At 40.1% G+C, this 24,848-nt stretch overlaps 1 protein-coding gene across 1 annotated transcript in view; it reads left to right on the top strand.

Moving 5' to 3' along the window:
* PIK3R2 (phosphoinositide-3-kinase regulatory subunit 2) overlaps positions 1-14,624 on the top strand; it is a 56,590-nt gene extending 41,966 nt beyond the window's left edge. Inside the window, exons 7-16 of the mRNA XM_072113923.1 lie at positions 1,464-1,549; positions 3,671-3,776; positions 4,754-4,852; positions 4,980-5,160; positions 5,244-5,369; positions 5,463-5,605; positions 6,036-6,212; positions 11,671-11,742; positions 11,911-12,081; positions 12,167-14,624. Coding sequence (XP_071970024.1) covers positions 1,464-1,549; positions 3,671-3,776; positions 4,754-4,852; positions 4,980-5,160; positions 5,244-5,369; positions 5,463-5,605; positions 6,036-6,212; positions 11,671-11,742; positions 11,911-12,081; positions 12,167-12,356 — 1,351 coding nt within the window. The 3' untranslated portion in view covers positions 12,357-14,624. The remainder of the gene's footprint in view (positions 1-1,463; positions 1,550-3,670; positions 3,777-4,753; positions 4,853-4,979; positions 5,161-5,243; positions 5,370-5,462; positions 5,606-6,035; positions 6,213-11,670; positions 11,743-11,910; positions 12,082-12,166) is intronic.
* The last annotated feature ends 10,224 nt before the right edge of the window (positions 14,625-24,848 follow it).

The raw sequence follows: 24,848 nt of genomic DNA, 5'->3' as shown, positions 1-24,848 counted from the left end.
ATTACATTTTTTAAGATGTTGTGTTGGCCAACCTCTGAAAAACAATCCTATTCTCCAGGTAAAGTTCTCCTGGAAGTTTCCATGCCCTGACTCATCGATTAGACAGCCCAAGAGGAAAGTGTGTTTTGATACTCTGCTGCAGATTCTAATAGTGGGCTTGATCTTTACACCACTGTAGTTCTTTATGATTTATAGGGGTTGGACACTTTTCCTCATGTTTTTTTTTGTAAATAATTTTGCTCTCTTCAGTTGTAGGAGGTGAACAACCGTTAATAAACGCTAATACTGCAGGCCTTTCAATAAAAGGATTGGTCTCTTTACCTCATGTTTTATGTAATATGTGTGTAAGTGTGGGGGGCAGGATATTGGGTAATTTGGCAGTATGCATCTATTAAAATTTCTGCTCTGCTTTCATGATATTTAAAGTGAGGCCTCCTGTCTTTTTGTCTCAGCAACCAACATTCCTATTCATAAAATGACCGCCCAGTGGACTAAAATCTGACCATGGTCACACAAATGCTCAGCTCGTTATAAGACACAACTCTGATTACTCTCTGTTATATAACGAACCGTGCACCTGTGTGATCATGGTCAGGTTTCTGTCCACTGGAAGTAAACGTAGAAGCTTTCTATACAAGGAAAGCAAGCAGAGATCTAGAAAACCATGAGGAATTGATACAGAAAGTATATTGGAAAGTTGTATAACTTTTTATGATACAAACCATAACATTAATTTGCTGAAATGGGTATACCCCTTTAATCTTCTATTCACGAATACTATCATAAGATCACATAACCCTTCATCTGCAGCCACTTTACATATCATGAAAGTGGTACACAACTTTTAATAGATGTATATTGGTAAATTACATAATATTCTGCCCCCCAAACTTACACATTCATTACATCCTTGTAAGACTAGCATTTGGCTACCAGGCCATGACGTTGCCTGGATTGCCTCTGGCTAATTTACATATTTTTAAAAAGTGTACTTCTCCACAAAAGGAATCTGAAGAAGAATAATAAAAGAGGTGCCCAAAACCCCCTCAAGTACCAGGCATCCTAGCGTTGACAGTTTTCCACCAGTAAATCCGTATGACTGTGGACTACATTTTATAGATTGATAATAGGACTGAAGAAAATTCATGCTTTTTACGTGTCTCTTTTTTTAGAGACACGTAAGACTTAGGACAAGTAGAGACGTAACAATTTTTATTTAATAAATGTACTTTTAAATACTTAGTATTCAGTATTAAGAGTATTAAACTACACTTATTTGAAAGGCACCCACAAACCATGAACACATATGTCTTTGAGTATTGTAATCCATTGTGTTGGCAATCAGAGGCATTCTTGGACTGCATCTTTTCTCAGTGGTTATTGTACACTCTATGTATAAACCTAACATGAACCAATTTACCCATGGCATATCATATTTGTGTTTTCTTTTTCTCTCTGATCAGGGCAGAAGCATTACCAGATTATCCTGCTCTGCTACTGGAGCTTCTACTTCAGGATAATGAAGTGTCACAAGATCAGCCTCCCCCAGGTACCCCTGCACTGGAATGTTATTGTTTTATTAAGAGTTCACTTTGTTATGCATTTTATGTTTTAATTGAATTATATGAAATCAACAAATTTTACAAATGCAACATTGCTCCATACACACACACACACACAGCTCCACCAAATTTGATCACACAGCTCAGCCACATTCGATTTCTCACACACGCAGCTCAGCCATATTCGATTTCTCACACACGCAGCTCAGCCATATTCGATTTCTCACACACGCAGCTCAGCCACATTCGATCTCACACACAAACCTCTGCCACATTCGACATCGCACACACACCTCTGCCACATTCCATCTCACACACACAGCTCAGCCCCATTCAATATCGCACACACAGCTCAGCCCCATTCAATATTGCACACACACCTCTGCCCCATTCAATATCGCACACACACCTCTGCCCCATTCGATATCGCACACAAACCTCTGCCACATTCCGTATCGCACACACACCTCTGCCCCATTCGATATCGCACACAAACCTCTGCCACATTCCGTATCGCACACACACCTCTGCCCCATTCGATATCGCACACACACCTCTGCCACATTCCGTATCGCACACACACCTCTGCCCCATTCAATATCGCACACACACCTCTGCCCCATTCGATATCGCACACACACCTCTGCCACATTCCGTATCGCACACACACCTCTGCCACATTCCGTATCGCACACACACCTCTGCCACATTTCGTAGCGCACACACACCTCTGCCACATTTCATCTCGCACACACACCTCTGCCACATTCCGTCTCGCACACACCTCTGCCACATTCCGTCTCGCACACACACCTCTGCCACATTCCGTCTCGCACACACACCTCTGCCACATTCCGTCTCGCACACACACCTCTGCCACATTCCGTCTCGCACACACACCTCTGCCACATTCCGTCTCGCACACACACCTCTGCCACATTCCGTCTCGCACACACACCTCTGCCACATTCCGTCTCGCACACACACCTCTGCCACATTTGATCACACAAGGGATGAACCTGAGGCAAGCTATAGAAAGCCGCCCTCTTCGCCCCATCCGGTAGTAATATATCAGGTTTTTTTTTTTTTTAGTTATTTAGTTAGTGGGTTCACCTTGAAAATCCTGCTTTGTAGTAGGTCATTGTGCACATGATGTTGTCCCCCTTTTTTGCTGCAGGTGGTGCTACCTGATGCATGAGGCTCAACTTGCCTCAAAGCTACTGCACCCCTGGATTACACACACAAATTTGCTACCTTCTCTTTCACACATTGCAGCTTTGCTTCCTTCACTTGCACACATTGGAGCTTTGCTACCTTCACTTGCACACATTGCAGCTTTGCTACCTTCACTTGCACACCACTCAGCTGTGCTACATTCACTCACTTGCACATATTACAGCTTTGCTACAGTTACTCGCACACACAGCCCTGCTATTTTCACACACTTGCACTTCATTTTAATTGGAGTGTATGGCATTGAATAACTAAAAATAAATATACATAGTTAATGCATGTAATGCAATCATAATAATCACTCACCCACAGCTGGTAGCGGTAGGGACATAATAGATAAGTGAATAAATAATTTGTTGATGAGGTAATAAGAGATTGGGCTTGTCTCCTAGTTGTTTTTACATTCACTCGCACACAGACACAATTGCTACATTCACTCACTTACACACAAACACAGCACTGCTACATTCACTCACACACACAGCATTGCTACATTCATTCACTCACTCATATACACACACCAACAGTACTGCTATATACCCAATCCCAGCTGAAATATAAAGAGTACTTTCATTCCCATTCCCTGGGTCCTCCCCCGCAAGTGACTGTTCACATGCTTCACTCTAAAGTCCTTCACCCCTTTCATGCTTCCAGTAATAGCAATGTCCTGACAGCAGGTAGATGGAGATAGTGGTGCAGAGGCTCTTCTTTCTCAGAGATAATGTGAAAAGCTTTGGACAACAATCATGAGGGTCTGGCAGTAATGGATTTTTAAAAATACTTCTTATTGCTGAAAAGTGTGTATTATACTTATACGGTACTTATTTTCTTTATTTTGATTATGATTTCTTCACTTTTTTTTTAATTCTTTCTAGCACTCCCTCCCAAACCAGCAAAACCCAAACTGCCAGCATCTGCCACTAATGGGGTTGGTGGAGGGTCACTGCAGGAAGCAGAGTGGTACTGGGGCGACATTTCTAGGTGAGGCTAATATTTGTCTTTATAATTGAGGTTGCTGTCACAAGTGTCGTTTGCAATGCGTTTTGCCCTGCGTTTGTGTTTTGTGGTCTAGGTGCAACAGGTGATGAACCCATTTTTTACTATGGGTTGTTGAACATGTCTGTTCATTCATGGCGTTTACTGCCTAGTGCTGCGTTTTCAAACAAGGATGGAAGCTTTAATTGATTGTAGCTTACCTTGTGTGTTTGCCGATTGCTTCTTAACACTATGTTTGAGCAGTGTGTTTGATGTAGTAAGGTTCGGAAGAAGCATAACAAATTTGGGAGAATGCATTTGCAGCGACCAATACCAATAGTCATGAAAGCAAGTTTGTAATCAGCCAAACGCAAGCACAATGCTACGATGCATTGAAAAATGCATGGCTGTGTGTACGTATCCACGTATGGTTGTACACTAAAAGAATTGTTTGAAATTACTATTTTTTTTTTATTTTGGCCTACGCTTTTGAGAGCATTTTTTTAAATAGCTAATGCAAAGTTGTTCACAAATTTTATTGGAAAAACAATTAAAATTGTAGTATGTGTTTATTCAAATGGCAACAAGTGCTTGGGGTTAGGTCAGATTGTCCAATCCACCTGAACAAGGCATGCAGAAACCCATATATTTGAGAGGATAGAACACTTATAATAAGAAAAAACATAAATCACATGCCTCAACACAGCAGTGACATATGTGAGGGTTTGTTTTAGTTATTTTTTGACACATTTTAACTCCTCTTTAACTTCCAAAAATATTTAATCAGAAATGTCAGCAGAAAGATTGCCATATTAGAATATACCCTGAAATGTCATGTGAAGATACTTGCAACATCATGTATTATGTATAAATCAGGGTGCTTCTATAAAAATTTACTTTGGCTTATTTGATGAAATAAGAAGTTAGGAGAAATAGGTGTTAAAATACAAGTTTTTAACTCTTTTGCTAATGCCTTATTTCAGGGAGGAAGTCAATGATAAACTGCGGGATACACCAGATGGGACATTTTTGGTGAGAGATGCCTCTAGCAAGATCCCAGGAGAATACACCCTAACTCTGAGGTAATGCAACTATTCGCAAATTTGCTGATTTTTCTGATTAATTGGGTTTCATCCCATTTACATCAGAAGTAAACAACAGTGTGTTCAAACCTGCTACTGTCAGTACTAACTTATTTTTATATTTTAGGAAAGGAGGGAATAATAAATTGATCAAAATATTCCACCGGGACAGCATGTATGGTTTTTCGGAACCTCTGACTTTTACATCCGTTGTGGCTCTAATTGCACATTATCGTCATGAGTCTCTGGCTCAGTATAATGCCAAACTGGACACCAAACTTTTATACCCCATGTCCAAATATCAGCAGGTAAGGTATTTTATGTGTGGGAATTTATGGAGTATTCATGTTTGCCTCAATCAAACTAACCTTTTCTTTCATGGAAACATAAGGACCAGATTGTCAAGGAAGACAGTGTGGAGGCTGTAGGGGAGCAACTCAAAATTTACAGCCAACAGTTCAGAGATAAAAGTCGGGAGTTTGATTCACTCTATGAAGAATATACCAGGACAACGCAGGTAAATTTTTGACCATACTTAATTCTTTTTTTTTTTTTTTGTTTGCTATTGACAAGTTTTAATTTCCTATGCCAACCTTATGTACTTTAACAGGAACTGCAAATGAAGCGGACAGCTATTGAGGCTTTCAAAGAAACCATCAAAATCTTCGAGGAGCAGTGTCAAACTCAAGAAGCATTTACTAGGGACTATATTGAAAAATGTCGAAGAGAGGGAAACAACCAGGAGATAGAAAGGTCAGAATAACAGAAAAAAATACTTTTTTTTAGGGGTTTTCTGTTTTACACAAAGCACCTGAAGGGGCATCATTTGAGGAGAAATTGAAAAAATAATTTACTTCCCATTCTGGAGAGCATCCCTGGATCCGATGGTGACAGTTGTCCACTGCTTCTGCTCCCGTCAGGCCATCTGTGACGACATCATGCTTGTTGTGCATGTGACATCTCGGCAAAACGTGCCTGTCAAGATGTCTTTAATACAGAAAATCAATCACCCTCTAGTGTGCAGCCTTGCTTGACAACTCCTTCAGTATCAGACCCGGATTGAAGTTTCATATACCCCATTAAAATCTACAAATATGTTATCACTATGTTATTAGGCACATGTATGTTGACATAAAATATTATGACTTTTAATCACTGTTTTTGTTTATCTAACTTCCAATAGAATTATGATGAATTCTGAAAAACTTAAATCTCGAGTAACGGAGATCCATGACAGCAAAAAGAAACTAGAACAAGACCTAAGGAAGCAGGCGAATGAAAATCGAGAGATTGACAAGAAGATGAATAGCTTGAAACCAGACCTGATGCAGCTTCGGAAGCTTAGAGATCAATATCTTGTGTAAGTAACTTTACTAAATTCTCCTGTCTCGTTGTATACAACTTTCAATATAATCCATCAATTATTCCTCAAAATACTTTTATCCTGTTTGTTTTTCTGTAAGATATTCTTTTAGTTGGGATATCTATGATGAATTGCATGCCCACAAATGCATGACCACACACATTAAATAACACTTGTTATCAAGTGAATTAAGGAGGGGGAAATGACTACACAGACATGAGATGAGACAGGATGTGGGAAAAGGTAGGAGATGGATTAGTGGGCTGTGCTGCTAATGATAAGCCAGGTGCCTATGTTGGATGAGGATTTGAAAATGATCAGTGGAGACCAGATCAAGTGACTAGCCTAAAATTTACTTTCATCAATGGCACGCAACTCCTCCATTTGCATATACATTAAGGCCAGATGTATGTACAAGAGGAATACCAGAGTTACTTTTAGGCATTTTGTGTGTATATTCTGTATTGTTTAGCAGCTTTCCCTTCTGCAGGCTCCATCTGTAATTTGCAGCCATATATTTGTCATTTATATTTCAATTTGTTTACTTTTTTTAACCCGTTAACGACCTGGCCATTTTGCACCTTCGTGACTCGCTCATTTTTTGAAATCTGACATATGTCACTATAAGTGGTCATGACTTTGGAATGCTCTAACATATCCAAGTGACTTTTGTTTTTTTTGTACACATTGTACTTCATGTTGGTTGAGAAATTTAAACAAAATGGTTAGTATTATTTATGAAATAAACGTAAATTTGGCCAAAAATTTTAAAAAACCAAAATCAAATTATTCAAAACAACCTTTGAGAAATCTGTGCACCCTCATGAAACGCTCATAGGGTTAAAAATAAATGGATGTCGAATTATTGAAATGTAATCTTATCTAACAATATATTCATTGACCACTAAAATTTGCACCTTCACAATGGCTTTAACAGAAAAATGCATTTTGCAATGTTTAGTGTATGTCAATACCCATTTTGTCCTTGTATACTGCTGTACAGACACAGAGGGGCACTTGGAAGGGAAAGAGCGTTGTTTACCGTATATACTCGAGTATAAGCCGACCCGAGTATAAGCCGAGACCCCTCATTTTACCACCAAAAACTGGGAAAACCTATTGACTCGAGTATAAGCCGAGGGTGTAGTATACAGCTAGCCACCCCCCATGTAGTATACAGCCAGTCCCCATGTGGTATACAGCCAGTCCCCATGTGGTATACAGCCAGTCCCCATGTGGTATGCAGCCAGCCCCCATGTGGAATGCAGCCTGCCCCCGTGAGGTATGCAGCCTGCCCCCGTGAGGTATGCAGCCTGCCCCCTGCCAAGCGTATAAAAAAAATAAAAAACTTAGTACTCACCCTCCGGTGTCCGGATTGTTGGCGCGGGTCCCGATCTTCAGCGTGCGGGTCCCGATCTTCAGCGTGCGGGTCCCGATCTTCAGCGTGCGGGTCCCGATCTTCAGCGTGCGGGTCCCGATCTTCAGCGTGCGGGTCCCGATCTTCAGCGTGCGGGTGCCGATCTTCAGCGTGCGGGTGCCGATCTTCAGCGTGCGGGTGCCGATCTTCAGCGTGCGGGTGCCGATCTTCGGCGCGCGGTACCAGGTGACGGCGGCTCCTCTTCTCTCTTCTTTCTTCTGTAGCCAGCAGATCGCGTCCATGCGATCTGCCGGCGGGCGCGCACTATGATACCGCAGTGTCGCGGCTGATGACATCATTAGCCGCGACACCGCTGCATCTTATTGTGCGCCCGCCAGCAGATCGCATGGACACGATCTGCCGGCCACCGAAGAAGGAAGAGGAGCCGCCGCCTCCTGGTACCGTGCGCTGAAGATCGGGACCTGCGCCAACAATCCGGACACCGGAGGGTGAGTATTAAGTTTTGTATTTTTTACTTGACTCGTGTATAAGCCGAGGTGAGGTTTTTCAGCACATTTTTTGTGCTGAAAAACTCGGCTTATACACAAGTATATACGGTATTTGTTGGAGGACAAATATGGTTGAAAAAGTTTTCATGTGTCCGGATGCATTTAGAGAGCCCTAGTGGTACCAAAGAGCCCCAACAAGAGACACCATTTAGGAATGGTGATGTACAGGCGGTCCCCTACTGAAGTACACCCGACTTACAGGCGACCCCTAGTTACAGACGGACCCCTTTGCCCACTGTGACCTCTAGTGAAGTCTCTGGATGCTTTACTATAGTCCCTAACTGCAATGATCAGCTGTAAGGTGTCTGTAATGAGGTTTTATTGATAATCCTTGGTCCAATTACAGCAAAAACATTTGAAACTCCAATTGTCACTGGGAAAAATTTTTTTTGTCTGGATCTACAATTATAAAGTATACAGTTTCGACTTGCATACAAATTCAACTTAAGAAGAAACCTATGGAACCTATCTTGTACGTAACATTGCCTGTATTTGCCCTAGCAGATTCAATTTTGTCCTAAAAAGGAAAAATGTGAACATTTTCCTATAAAGGTCACTTTTGCCTCTAATTTTTTAAAGCAAGAGAGGGAGAAAAGATGAATAACCACCAAAAATGTGTAAAACTATTTCTCCCGTGTGTAGAATTACCTTACATGTGCATATAAAATGTTGTATGGGTGCACAGTATAGGGAAAGAGGGACATTTGCCTTTAAAAGCCAAATTTGACAGAAATCTTTTACATGCATTTGGGGAGCCCTAGTGGTATAATTAGAATAGTGACCCTAATTTTTGAACGCACACCCCTTAGAGAATTTAGCAAGGTGTAATATGTGTATTTGCCCCTACAGGTGTATGATGCAATTAAGCCCTAAAAAGGAAAAATGTGAAAATGTTGCTATATTGTTGTTTCCTAAAGTGAGAAAGACCCAACATGTGATCCTAAACACTAGCCAGAAAATACAATAGGGCTCCGCAATGGTAAAGCACTTGATAAATAAATAAATAAAAAACTTGGAGAATTGCTAACAAATCCAGAGGCTTGGAGGGGAAACACAAAACCTAAATAAAAAAAAAATAAAACCAACAAGTGACCCTAGTTTGCAAACTACATCCCGCAATTAAATAATTGAGGGGTATAGTGATAAATTTGACCTTTGAACAGTTGGACGAATCCACAACAAAGGTTGGACGTAAATTATGAATGTGTTGCGTATAAGGTGGAATATACCAGGGGACCAACTAAAAGTGATGTCCTGCAAAAACATGGGGACATCCTTCTTGTCCAAATATTAGTTCCTTAATGTCCGCCTCTTGAAAATGGAGAAATGATACGGCATGACCTACACACTGGAACAGCACATAAGAGTTGTACTGTGCCATCTGTACAATGTACACAGCCAGCGTTTTGTACCATGTCTTCGGCTTCAGTAGGGCGCTGCACGGCTTCAGCACCCTATCTGAAAGATCAACCCCAACCATGTATTTATTGTAAGCCAGGATGCTGCCTGGCTTGAGGACAGTGGTGGTGGTACCTCTTAGTGTGGGTGCTGAAGTCCCTATGAATTGTGCTGAGAACAAGAACATTGTTTTTGTCCTTAACCCCATAGCGCAATAAGACGTACTCTTACGTCTTTTTGCGCATGGGGGAGTATGAAGAGGGCTCACGGGCTGAGCCCTCTTCATACTCACCAGGCATTTGCTTCATAATGAAGCAAACGCCCGTCGCTAACACCCGATCGGGGGTGTTAACCCTTTGATTGCCGGCGGCATTAAAGAGCCAGCGGCGCATGGGCGCCGCCATCTTGGCTCCGATCGTCACTCCCAGTGACGTCACCGGGGAGCGGCGATCCGTTGTCACACAAAGATCCGAGGCTGTCATGATCGAGGCTATCTATTACAATGTGCAATCTGCACATTGTAATAGATGGTATGCAAAATCCCCATATACTGCCATACTGTAGTATGGCAGTGTATGGTAGGATCAATCAGACAACCTAGGGTTAAAGTACCCTAGGGAGTCTGAAAAATAGTAAAAAAAAATAAATAAAAAAAAATTATATTAAAAAAACATAAAAATTCGAATCACCCCCTTTCCCTAGAACTAATATAAATATAAATAAACAGTAAAAATCCTAAACACATTAGGTATCGCCGCGTCCGAAAATGCCCGATCTATCAAAATATAATAACCGTTTTTCACAGCGTTTTACCCTGTAGCGGAAAATAGCGCCCGAAGTCGCAAATTGCATTTTTTAGCCATTTTGAAAAATAGAAAAAATTCTATAAAAAGTGATCAAATGGTCGCACAGTCCTAAAAATAAAAGCATTGAAAACGTCATCAGAAGTCGCAAAAAATGACACCACCCACAGCTATGTACACTAAAGTATGAAAAAGTTATTAGCGCAAGAACACTGTAAAATGAAGAATTTTTTTTCTGTACAGGAGGTTTTAATTTTTGTAAATGTATGAAAACATTATAAAACCTATACAAATTTGTGATCGTATTGACCCAATGAATAAAGTAGATCTGTCATTTGGGGGGCACAGTGAAAGCTGTAAAAACCAAGCCCACAAGAAATGGCGCAAATGTGTTTTTTTCATCATTTTCACTGCATTTAGAATTTTTTTCCCGCTTCCCAGTACATGGCATGGAATATTTAATACCATCACTACGAAGTGCAATTTGTTACGCAGAAAATAAGACATCACACAGCTCTCTACATTGAAAAATAAAAAAGTTATAGATTTTTGAAGGTGGGGAGTGAAAAATAAAAACGCAAAAACGAAAAAGGGCCTGGTCCTTAAGGGGTTAAACTTGACCAACACCATGTTCTGAGTGCCTTGATGCCCCCCTTTATAAGTGGCTTCCTAACAAGGGTTCCAGGGGACCTCTATAGTTTTTGTGTACAATGCCGGATGCTACAGAACCTCTGGAACTGAAAGATTGGAATAGGGGAACGCTTGTCATAAAAGTTATCCACATACAAGTGGATATCCAGCAGTGGGTGCACAGATCGGTCAATCGGAGCTCTCTGGGAGATGGCATGATGCCACCAGACATGGCCCCTTCCACTGATTGGTGCTGTCCTAGACAGCAACAATTGTCGCTGTGTGTTGCTCTCATTCACCACAGCGATGCTCATTATGAAGAATATTGCTTCTTTTGGCTGGTCTGGATCGACCACCCAATAGCGCAAACACGGATAGAGGGGGCAGCGAAACCCCTCTGGACCACAAGGCAAAATTGATGGCTGTTGGGAAAAGCTCTTTACAGAGGCTCTGTAAAAAATGTATGAAATCTGACTGTGCATTGTTAAGCTACTCAGCTTGTGCTTCTGAACTTGTATAAATCTACCTACCGCGATTTCATTTTTCAGAGTGCTTTTTTTTAGCTGTGTTTATCATTGCATGCTTGTTCTTAGTTTTTTGTGTGTTTTCTTATCTGCTTTAATCTAGTTTGTAGTCTCAATTGTGAATTGTAACCTTTTTAATTACAATTAATTGATTTATTTCAATTGCAATTTTAGCTGGCTGGTTGGGAAAGGTGCTCGGCAGAAGGATATCAGTGAATGGTTGGACATGAAGAACGAACCTGAAGAGTAAGTCCATTGTTAACATCACACTAAAATATTCCAGTATTCAAACATGTAGCACTGATAATCAGGATTAACCAGCAAGTTACTGGTAAAAATGAAATAAAGATTTTCACATAAACAAAAAACAATGAAATGAAAAGACATCATCTTAGTCCCCCTTTTCCTTTTCAGTCCTTACTCCATGATGGATGATGAGGAGGATCTCCCTCACCATGAAGAGAGAACCTGGTATATGGGAAAGATGAAACGTGAGCAAGCTGAAGAAATGCTTATTGGGAAGCCAGATGGTACCTTCTTGATTCGAGAAAGCAGGCAGAAAGGTTGTTATGCGTGCTCAGTTGTGTAAGTAAAAATCCACAGTTCTTTTTCCCTAATTTGGACAAGTGTGTGTTTTATATACATTAACACTTGAAATGTGTCTCTCCAGGGTGGATGGTGACACCAAGCACTGCGTGATCTACAAGACAAGCACCGGTTACGGCTTTGCTGAACCTTATTACCTTTATGCTTCTTTAAAAGAGTTAGTGCTTCATTACCAGCACACATCACTAGTGCAACACAATGATGCCCTGAATGTCACCCTGATGTACCCTGTGCTGGCACCACCATCCCGGTGAATCGTTCTTACTCTACCAATGGTCTCTTCTACCACACAGGAATGTGCCCATGGAATAAGTTTGTGAGTTGTGAGCTCCTAACTTTGGTGATCGTCAACTCCTAGAATCATGTCCAGGGGGATTATTTCTTTCTTTATTGAAGTGGCTTTGGCTTTTAAGTCCTTATAGAACATCACATCTTACCTTAAATGGAATTGCTGTTTTAGTCATTGCCATTGTGAAGTTGGATGTGTTTATAAACAGCATTGCGTCATCTAACGCTTTGGTAAATACTTACTCCATATACAGTAGTAATTGAAAGTGTAATGTTTTAACTTGCAGAAAGATTTATACTGTACCTCTGATCTAGGGATGTTTAATCATACCTTGCGGTTTCTGTAATTATCTCCTGTGTAAATTTAAACTCAAGCAGAAAAGAGATTTATTTCTGAACTGGGATGCTACATTTTCAGCCACTCGCTTTTTATGGCAGTCACATGAAAGGAGGAGTCCTTTCAGAAGTACAAATTGAATGGTCAGGATTTTACAACAAGCTCTATCGCCTGAGCATTGAAATCACAGGGCAGGGCAGCAGAATTAGGACTTGACTCTTTGCTCAACAAAATATAGAATGAGCCATTTACACAGTCTATACACATAGGCAGAAGATACTGTAGTTTTCCCCTTACCAGAAAAAGAGAGGCAAACCTGAAAACTACTCTCTACAACTTTTTTGTGCTCAAATTTTTTATACTTTTGCAAAAGATCAGCAATGTTCCCTTTAACTGTAATGTTGAATGTCCCCATCAGATTGTGGTGCTGGCTCATCACACTTATCAGTACTAATCTGTCTGAAAACAGATTTTTAAAATGTTTCCTGGGTGATATTTTATCAATCTTTATCATCCAGCCAGGTGTTCAGATTCAAAATTCAGTATTTCCATATAACACACCCTTATGGCGCTTTAACAAAATTCAGCAGGATACAGACAAGAATACCAATGGAAAGATAAATAAGTACTATGTAAGAGCAAGGGGTAGGATATCTTTGTTTTGATCAAAACTTACCGTAGTTTAAAACATTAAGAATTTGGCCCTTTACATTTAACTTTTCTTATATTGCATGAGTATGAGCCAATGACCTATTTTGGGTTCAGAAATATTTTACTTTCCTTAGTTAAAAAAAATATAGCAAAGCTGTTTACTATAGCCAGTTACTGTTCTTGCTGTTGTTTATAGTTTGGTTTGTTTTTAGGTAGGATTACCACTGTTTATAAAAAGGGGTTTCCCTTCACAATAAATTAATGCCTCATCGCTAGCAAAAGAATCACTTTCTTATCAGCAAAGGCCTCACTGTTGGGACTTGAAATGATACAATAAATAAAGAACGTCTTAACTAGTGCTGCCATTCAGTCACCTTTATGCTTCTCCCTGTATTCTACTAGATTGTAAATGATTAGATGGGGAGCACTTCTTAAAGGACATCTACCACTAGGATTAAAGGGGTTCTCTGGAGGTGGAAAAACATGGCTGCATTCTTCCATAAACAGTGCCTCACCTGACCATGGGTAGTGTGTGGTATTGCAACTAAGCTCCATTCATTTCTATACAGCTGAGCTGCAGTACTGGCAGTAACCATGGTCAGGTGTGGTGCTGTTTTTGGAAGACTGCAGTCATGTTTTTCCACCTCCTGAGAACCCTTTTAAGGATCGTAAACCAAACACACTTACATGTTGGTGTATGCCCTCTCTGGCAGCATCCACTTTTCTTTAAAGTGTAACCGTCATGCTGAGCAAAAATAAATACATAAACATAATTTTGCTCCAGTTGTCCCTGGGAATCATTGTTCCAAGTATTTTACCTCTGAGCCACCATTTAGTACCTTTTTTCTCCATATCAACCATGTTTTGCAGTTCTTAAAAAAATATACAATCTGTAAGATTGAGGGGCGGAACCTGCCTCCTGTGATCACACGCACAGACTCCTGACCAATGACCCGCTTGAGCATAGACACACCCACACAGGCAAGCGCAGAGCTTGATGCTAAGACTAAATCAGTGTAGTTCAGAAGATCCAGTAAAGGATGCCTGCATAATTTTAGTAATGGATGCAGCTGAGGTAACTCATAAATTTCCCAATTGTTAATAATAATTCTTTATTTATATAGCGTACATAGATTACACAGCGCTGCACAAAGCTTGTCAAATCAGTCCACATTATTGTTACTGAAATAAAAAACTAGATAATTTTAAAGAAATATATGTATATATATATGTGTGTATGTATATGTGTATATATATATATATATATATATATATATATATATATATATATATATATATATGTATATATATGTATATATATATATATATATGTGTAAAGTAAAAAGCAGGCAGCACTCCATGGTTCAAATTTCAAAATAAAAGGTGAACTTTATTGAACAAGTGGCGACGTTTCGGTGTGTGACACCTTCATCAAGCACTGCTTGAATATATATAATATATATAATGAATAAATCTATGAATGAGAGATCCTTATAACTTCACAAAATGGCAGAAATCCAAGGCAATACATCCTGGAGTGCTGCCTATTTTTTGGACTTCTATATATTATACACACACAAATGCATATCTCTATATACTGTATATGTATATATCACATCATGCACTTTTTTTGCACATTCCTGACTGGACTGGTTCTATGTATAATGAGCTGGGCAATGGTCGTGGAGAGAGATTAGTTTATGTGTCATTTTTTTATTATTTCATGTGGATAAGGGTCCAGGCAGCACAGGAGTGAGCTCGCTTAGATGGCTTGTGGGGAGCAGACTGGAGGAGTATTTAGGCTGGGAGAGTCTGCACTGAAATGCTGACAGGATTTATTTCAGTGCATACAATGTGGCTGGGGCCAGAAAGAGCCAACAGAAATGCACAGTGCAGAGAGGGGGCGTGGCTAATATGCACATTTTCACTCCGTCTTCAACACTGAGACTATGGAGAGATTATAGCAACGGCCATTTGAGGGACCACTGAGAGAGACTGATAAGAGGGAGAAAACTGCAAGATTCGGGTAACCAATCCAATTGCATATCCTACAACATATAAAAAAAAAAATTTAAATGACAGTTACTCTTTAAGTTTCTTATGCCCTTATTTTTAAGAATAAAAGGCTTTAATAATTATGCAAATGAGTCCTCATACTCATTTACTTATACATTTCTTTTTTTTTTCTTTGTAAAAGCCACAGAATACAAAGCTAAAAGAAGAGCAGATCCTGCCAGAGGGAGCACACACCAGTATGTCTGTGTGCTTGGTTTACAATCCTTCATCCTGGTGGTAGATGTCCTTTAATATACCGTAACTAGAATTATTACTTGTTTAGAGCTTCTTTAGAAAGTATTATGGTTCAGAAAGACACTTGTCCAAGCAGTTTAAACAATGGTTTGAATGAAGGGAAAATGTATGCTTAAAGATTTTTGTTTTCTCCCATTGATACATAAAAGGTAAGGAGTTCATCTGTCCGAAACATTTTCCACTTAATTCCTAGTGGTCACCTGACTGAATGTGCATTTATACAACCAGTGCTGCAGTCAGGCAAGTCTTTTTATTCTTCCAGCTCTAACTAATGTGTCCTCTGCCAATTTTGCTGATGCTAGCTGTGCTACCATTCCACCCGTGGAATGAATAAGGTGGTTTCTCCTCCTGCCCTCTTTTAGGAGTGATGCTAAATGAATAAATGGTTATTGTATAAACCATGTTAGTTTCAGATAAAGTTTGCTATGATCTCTATTGAGGATTGCTGTTATAGCAATCTATAGTTACTAGGATGCAGTAGCACCCACACTGATCTCAATATTAATGGACTACAGGTTAGTTAGAAATTTAGCTTGTGGGATCTCACTCAAACAAATTAAAATGGATATAGATGATGATTGCACATTTTAAGTACTGTATTCATAAACATACAATAGATTGTAAGCTTTATACTTTCTTACATGAAGACTAGTTTACACAAAGTCACCCATGTGTCTCTACAGGATTGCTGACTCAGCAGATGAGCTGCATGGGCACAATTCACAAGCAGATCAAGAAATATAAAATTACAATTGTTTCCCTGTTACATTTGTTAGGATTCAGAGCTTGGGGAATGCTTTAGAAATTGACTATGTAGCTCAAGCAGAATTTTACCTCTGCAGGAAGCTGCGTCTCAGTGTGGATTCAGTTTTTTTTAACATAGACTTGATCCCACTGTAAATAAGCTGTGATATTGTTTAGTAATCCTTTTATTGTTTAAGATGGATAGTTCTGTAACTTTGTAAGCAGTAGCATTTTAATTATTCTCTTTTTAGTTTGGGAACACTTGGATTAATATGTAATATATTAATGAAACTTATTAGATCACCTCATGAAGGAAATGCAGTTGCCCAGGCAATCATGACCAAATGGTAAAACACTAAACCTTCATTTTATTGTGATAGTATACCTCACAGTAAAGCTGACCATAGACTGGCTAGAAGATTACATACATTGTCCTTTTCATTCAATATAGGTTGGGGATAAGCAGCTGCCACATCTGGTGACACTAATCTTGGGCAAACCATAAGCACCAGAGGATTGGATTTTTACCAGTCTGATCCTATTTTCCATGTAAACCATATACATATATACACAGAGTATATCTATTGTCAGTTTATCCTATTGTCATGTTATCCTGTTGCACTTTAGTCTTTCAAAATTTGGTATACTCTTCACAACATTGTTGTATCGTCATGTACACTGCCTCCCCCTTCATTATTGACGGATAATGAGGCCGACTTATTGGGGGAACTCAGGTGGAGATAATCTATTTTCTTAATTTTCAGATTGTGCCCTAAGCACTCAAAGACTTTGGCTAGTAGCAGACTGCTAGCATCTTTTGAATTGAAATGGAGGCTACTGTACGCATTTTAATAATGGTCTCCATGAATGACTTGTTAAAAGCTATTTCTGCTAATATAATGATGCCCTTCCAGCTGTAACCTTTTCTTTATTCCTACCCCCATTGCTTTTAACATTTTAAGTAAGCTATTGTAACACTTTATTTTAGAATGTGTGCCTATTTTTCTAACTATGCTTTTTCTGCAGTTTATTTAGGTTTGCAAGGGGTCATTGCACTAGACTTAACCTGCCCCTAGAAATGGTCATGAGCAATGTGTCACATCCTTGAGTTACAAGTAAAGAAATATTTGGAGCAAAACTTTTATTTGCAGTTTTTGTTGATCTAAAAGCTGCTGCAAAGTAACAGCAATTACAAACACCAATTCCATTAAATGTTGGATTTGGCTAAGGTTAGTTTTGATCTATGGTTCACTTCAGTCTTGGCCACACATTAGCTTTACGCTAGTAGGGCACTTCTATAATCAATGCTGCTTACCTTCTTTATTTTCCACAGAAAAGCAGAGCAGATCTATCCGTTCAAGGTGTCTCCTACAGTAATTGGTTTATAATTTGTGGGAGAAGACACATGCAGTAATATATTTAAACAATGATTATTGTTATTGATTTAGGCATCTCTGCTAAAGTGATCACATATCCTAAAGAAAGGTCACCAACATCTGATTGGTGAGGCCCAAGACTTTGCACCCCCATCGTTGGTCTTTTCAGCACCTGATCAACATAAAATGAAACATGAAGCAAGCATCTTCATTCTCAACTCACTCACTGCCGCATTTGGACGGACGGTTACATCCGCTGCCGCTCTAATGGCTGCGGTTAGTGTAATGTAAGTAAAAATGCCACCACGTCCCGCTAAAAATATGCTGGCTAATTTAGGTACATTGACCAAAGCATAAAAAGGTAATGATCCTTAGAAAGAAGCCATACAAGATCAAATTGTTTTTTTTTTAAATAAAATGATTTATTTGTCCTAATGTCATAAAACATATAAAACCTATACATATTTGGTAACACTGTAATCTTAGCAATTTGGAGAATAAATATAAAATGTTATTTAAGGGGCACCGTAAATGGCATAATATTTACACAATTGTTACATTCTCAGCGCTGAAGTTCATGCAGCAGACGGGGAATCCATGCATCATATTTCCGTATGATGCAAGGACTCCCGTTGTGTACAGCATGTTGACTCCAATGGATTGGATCCTCTGGCTGAACATGTTTGTCTGCAATCAGCCTTAGACTGCTGCTCTTTCCATCTCCCGGCATTACATTCTTTATTTGATTTATCAGATTGGCTGATACATACTGTATATGCACAAGCTCATCAGAAACAGACAGCATGAATATTTTTTGCAAATGGAGAACATAATGGCTAAACCAGATTATTTTGTACCAGCCACCCTGCTATACGTAGTTGCTCCGAGAGATGTGTACAATGGCTTTATGACAACTAATCTGGAATGTTTTATGTTTCCTTGAGGTTATATAGTCTAATAGTATATGCCATTTATCTTTCTAAATGGATATGAAGAATTGCAAAAGTTATTATAGGTTTTTTTACGCTACAAGGTTCATGTACACTATGCACTATGCTGGTTTTGCTTCATGTTTTCTTTAGTGCCTGATCCACACACATTGCTGTGATTGTTTCTCAGGGCAGAGACTTTAAATTCTTTTATACTTCTCAACCCTATGCAGACTAAAAAGCGATTTAGAAAGTGTTATAGATTTTTATACCTAACCATGTTTTATATATAGATGTTTTTCCATTTCACTTCTAGATTATTACACTAAAGCATTTTGATGCTGTAGATTATGCAAGAAAAAAAGCATACTGTGAAAATTCTTCATATATCTACTATTAACCCTTCTAATTGGAAGTGTTGACTTCTGTTAAGACTGGAGTAAGCCAGATACCCTGTAGTATGTAGCCTTTTTTCTATTTAACACAAGCCATTTGACACAAATGCTGAAGGTTTTTACACGATAAGCTGGCTTTCTTGTTGTATGTCTAGTTTCCATGTTTTATTCCATAAGCTGTTTTAACCGGTGAATATTGGGAAGTTAAACTTTTGATTTCTCTTGTATACTTACCGCTACTTGTTGCATATGTTACCAGAGAATTTCTGGTCTTTTTTTCCCCTTTAACAAATTTTCTGTTTATAAATAAATGTTTACTAATGTAAACCCAGTATTTGTTTCCAAGACTGGTACTCAAAAATGACATTTTTTGTATGGTACTTCAAAAAATAAAAAAAATAAAAGCAGATGAAAACTGTTGTATTGTTTGGCATCTATTCCAATGGAGGAAAGATTTTAAGGCTTCGTATTAGACAGAATTTATAATATTTGGAATGCTGCAGTTCATACATGTTTTGTCACTCTGCTACAATCTGAAGCTGGGCTTATTTGTGAAAGAGATGCTGGACAACTGATATTGTACACAAATCCACCACAAACAAGAACAGCATATTTATTTTTGTGGAAAGGGGAATAAGCTGCTGCTAGCATCTGTATGCACCGTGGGTAGAATGGATCATCATGTGGAAATCCTGACTATTGCTTATGGAGAACAGCAAGCGACCATAGGCAGAATAACTAGATGACACCAAACATAAAATATATATTGGCATATCTGTAAGTGAAGTCCAATGTGATGAACTTCTTAATAATAATTCTTTATATAGCGCACACAGATTCCGCAGCGCTACACAGAGCTTGCCAAATCTGTCTTTGTCCCCATGGGGCTCACAATCTAATCAACCTACCAGTATATGTTAAAGTTAATCTATCAACAGAAATTGACCACTACCATTATGTTGTCAAGCAGTTGAACATGCTATGACTAAGTGCGCTTGTATGCTCAAAACATGTAGCTGACTTGAGTACTGCATGATTATGTCATTTAAAATTGCAATAATAAAGAAGTTGTTTTAAAGAGTGCCAGGATTCCCTATGTTTTGCAAGCAGTTGTACAAAGTCTCAGCGTTCAAACTCTCCACAATGAAGGAAACCTAGTCTAGAATGTGTTCAGCTGCTTGACAACATACTGGTAGTGGTTTATTAGGCCAATTTCTGATGACAGGTACCCTTTAATGAACGTGTAGCCTTTGAAGGAGGAAATGAACTCGCAACGCATGCTGCCCGGATCTCACGGCCCGAACGATGCAACCCGTAACGGAACTGACATGCTGATTTCCATTCCAGTTAGCAGCGTTCGGGGCGTGTGATCCAGGCAGCATGCGTTGCGAGTGTGATTCGAGTTCATCGGGCCTTATAACTGGTGACCATTCTGAGGAATCTTTGACAACAACTCTCTGGATACGCTACTTCAGCCAGTTTATAATCCAATTACAAATGATTCCTTCCACACCAATAGACCTTATTTTACCCATCAGGCATTTGTAAGGGACAGTGTCAAACGCCTTTGCAAAGTCCAAGAACATATCTTGCAACATTTGGAAATGTGTGTATACAGGAATTATCTGGCTATCAATTGTTTCAAATGTGATGTACACCATTCTTTAAACATAAGAATAACAAAACAACAGATTAACCTGTTAAAGATGGTGAAAAAACGTAAGGGTGCTTTACAAGAAGCTTAGAAGACAAAACAGGAAGGGGAGGGTAGTGGGGTGTAGGAAAGAGCAGGGTAAAATCTCTTGCCTCACTTGCCTTTAGCTCCTCCATGTGTTTGATTGAGACTAACGCCTCTATCCATTGCAGTCTGGTAGGAGCCTCAGTCGATCACCATAACCTGAGGATTATTTGCCGCATGGCCATAAGGAAGTGGCACATTAGGCTTTTTTTGTATTTTGCAATGGTTCCAGAAAACATGGACAAAAGTGCAAACTCGGGGTTGGTGCCAGAGGTTCTGTATAGGTCTACATACTCACCATATGTGGAGCATAGACCCTACTCCATTGCAACAGCGCCAACAAGTGTCTGGGATGGATGGGAACATTTAATCTTACTTTACTGGTGTTCTGTACCATTGGTTCAGGATTTTGTAATTTAACTCCTGCATGCTACACAAAATTGAGGATTTATGAGTCAAAATCAGCGCCTTCTGCCATTTTCCAGGGGTAAATGATTTCCCAGGCACTTGCACACCCGGGCCAGGAGTCCGCCATATCCACCCATGTCAATATGGAATAGGAGATTGCATGAGAAGGAGCAGAAGGAGAGAGGCAGATATCTTCAAATGTGAAGTTGGTCTGTAGACAATCTAGCGTTCCTAGTGAGGAAACTTAATTATTCATTTGGAAGTATAGGAGCCATCTGGTTGATGGTATGCCAAGTAGGGTTGTCACCTCAATCTGAGGCTGACTCCTGTGTTGGTTATGATGTCCCGCAGTCTGGGTAAATGTGAGGAATTTGTATATGGCAATGTGTATAGTCCTGCAATGTCAGGGTTCCCCAGTAGTGTTGCGAATTTATGCCACAAATTTAGGAGGAGAGTCAGAAGTGGAGAGTGGTTTCTGTTGGGGGGTTGCTTAGGCCACCATAATGCTCCCAAGCTTGCGTGGGGTTATGGCCCAGTTCCATCTCCACCCAGAGTTTCGAGGAGCACTTATGAAAGATGTCCAGGATGTAGGTGGCTATTGTTGCCATATAATAGCTGAAAAAGTTGGGAAGCCATCTAGTTTATGTAGTGTTAGGTTACAGGGTTATGAGCCACACCAGTCAAAGCTTTGGGTCATGCGTCAGAGTTTATTGAAATATGACCTTGGAAGCGAAATAGGGATGGTTTGGAAAAGTTATAGGAGGTGAGGAAGCACATCTATCTTAAGAACGTTGATCCTCAAAAACCATGATAAGGGAAGTTGAGTCAATTTCTCTAGGTCTCTTTCAATAGTCCGTAGAAAGGGCTTATAATTAAAATCAAAAAGTGAGGTAGTGTTAGCGGAGATATATGTTCCTAGATAATGTATGGATTCAGTAGCCCGTTTGAAGGGAAAGGTCACTTGGACCATGCTTGTTCAATTGCGGGGAGAGTGACACTAGAGTCCTGATTTATGTGCATTCACTTTAAAATTGCTCAACCCTTCATATAAGTTAAATTCCTTTAATATTGCGGGTAGAGTAGTTTTAGGGGATGTTAGGTATTTCTCACCCACTATGAGGCCACGGATATCAGGATTTCATCTTAAGGTGTTTGCCAAGGGTTCCATCACTAACAGATTGAGGAAGGGGGATAGCGGGCAACCCTGTTGCGTCCCGTTCGTGATATACAAAGTGGGTTTGATAACGTGCCATTGACTCGGGCTAGAGCTGTTGGGTCACAGTAAAGTTCCAATATGGCCAGAAGGAATTTTGGGCCTAACCCTATTTTCCGGAGCACTGACCGCGGCATCTAACATGCCTCTGGGGTGTCATTCCCCCACGATCGGCCCCCCCAAATCGTTTTCGGTGGGCACCGATCGTTGCTCTGCATCACTGGGGTTCGATTGGGACCCCAGAGATGCCTGCAGGCAGTGCCAGTAAGATGGCGTCTATGATGTTAAACATGAATATTGCAGAGTATTATCATGAACAAGCAATACGTTGATTGCTTGTTCATGTCCCAGGGTGGAAGTAGTAAAAAAAAGTTAAAAAATGTTTTTCAATAAAAAATAAAGTACCATATATACTCGAGTATAAGCCTAGTTTTTCAGCACAAAAAAATGTGCAATCTAAAGGACTTTTTTGCCATCTATGTCCATCCTTTTTTATTATGTATGTATGTATGTCAAGAAGACTTCAATAAAATATTTGGAATTTTTTACCTGAATTGGGAGTTAAGTTTACTCTTGAGCCGGACCTCTGCATTTGAATGCTGTGTCTCCCTGGAAGCTGGTGTAATCCGAGCCCGAGCAAACTTTCTCATAAGTCCACTGCATCCCAGGTGAGCTGACAACGATTTTGTGTTTTTGTGACTTGCCTTATCCACTGCCTTACTCCCCCATTCACTACCCACTTCACCAACCACCAACTTAGGCTGCCCCTCTCTGACATGTCTACCCCTTTTAGCTCCTTTTTCTCCTCCAGGAGATCTGATAGGATCTTCTCCCCCAGCACAGCAGCCCCCCTTCCATTTAGCTGCAAGTTAACTGCAGAAAACAGCTTGAGCCCCTATGAAAAATCAGCCCAGTGCTTTAGGAACACAAATACCTCTGCTCTACACCAGGATCTGAGCCATGCATTTAACTCCTTGAGCTCCCACTGTATTCTCTGTGTAGTGCATGGCACAGGTAGTATTCCAGAGAATACTACCTTGGAGGTCCTAGCCTTAAGGTTTGAACCTAATGCTTTAAAATTATTCTTCAGGCTCCTCCCGCTACCATCTATTCTGTCATTGGTTCCAATGGGTCATCAGGGAGACGGCAAACCAGGCGGTCTTGGTGACAAATTATTTTATCAGCCTTTGTGATAAAAGAAAGTTCTCAAATTTTAAACCCTTAGTAAAGTTTACACAATGAAGGTCATTTTTAACCCCTTACTTAGCTATTTTAGACAATGGTATTGCTGTTTATGCTCTAATCACTGTCTAGGCTGGTCAGTGTAAGATTCCAGAGTGTGGGCAGGCACTAGCTGAGCAGACACTTCATGATTCCTCTGTGCTATGAGATGCTGTGTGCTGACAATGTGCTTTTTCAGGGTACAGGGTTTAGCTACACTTTCGTGTAGCTTCTGAAAAATTATAGCAATATCTGAAGAAGAAAAAGAAGAGATGAGACTTCACCTAATCAATAAAGCACACAGTCAGCACTGTTATGCCCCTCTCCCCTCAGATAAAGACCTTATTTTGTCTGTAGAGTTTGTAGAGCAGGTGTCTCCCCTGCACACTGCTGCTGGGCAGGAATTGCCTATGTTTGTAGTGCTCTCTGCTTCCTGCCCCTCCCCCTTCAGTACAAGAGAAGCTGAGAAGCTGATATCCTGTTATCCTGAATATATTTGCATAAGAATTTTTGCCTTCATGGGAATACTGCTTTAATTTCCATCTACAATGTTGCTGCATTTTGAGCAGTAACAGGGGAGGCTCATTGGATCAGATCTAAATTAAATTAATGCCATTTGATTTGATTCTTTACTCTTTCAGTAACCTTCAATTTTTTTGGCAGCAGCAAAAAAATGGCAAAAACAGCATGATGTAAGGTGCGTGCCATGGCTGTTTCTCCCCTCCTCCTACCTGTGGTGAGGTCCGTATGGGAACATAGCACTTTTCTCTGTCTTCTGTGGCCATTTGTAGTCAACTGTAGTGGGAGACTCGTGACAGGAGTCTGCTAACAACCTTGTGATGACACCCTGTCCGGTCGCTGTTTTTGACTTGCTGGAGTTAATTGCCCACAGAGGTGCCTGAAGCTGGAACTATGGTAAAGCGTTTAACAACATTGAGTGTAGAAAGGGGGTGTGGCCGGAAACCGATGTCTGAGACAGGAGCTCTGCACCTACAGAGCTACTTAAGCTAAAATTAGCCGGGTCTGACTCACCCCACCGTGGGGAACTGAAGGGGAATGTCGACCAGGGGGTCCAAGAGCCAGGAGAGACATCCGTCGATGCAGCCAGCAGCTGATTTATTTAAAAAGCGGAGTGG

Source organism: Engystomops pustulosus, chromosome 1 (assembly GCF_040894005.1).
Source record: "Engystomops pustulosus chromosome 1, aEngPut4.maternal, whole genome shotgun sequence".
Lineage (NCBI taxonomy): Eukaryota > Metazoa > Chordata > Amphibia > Anura > Leptodactylidae > Engystomops > Engystomops pustulosus.
This window is presented reverse-complemented; position numbering and strand designations above follow the sequence as displayed.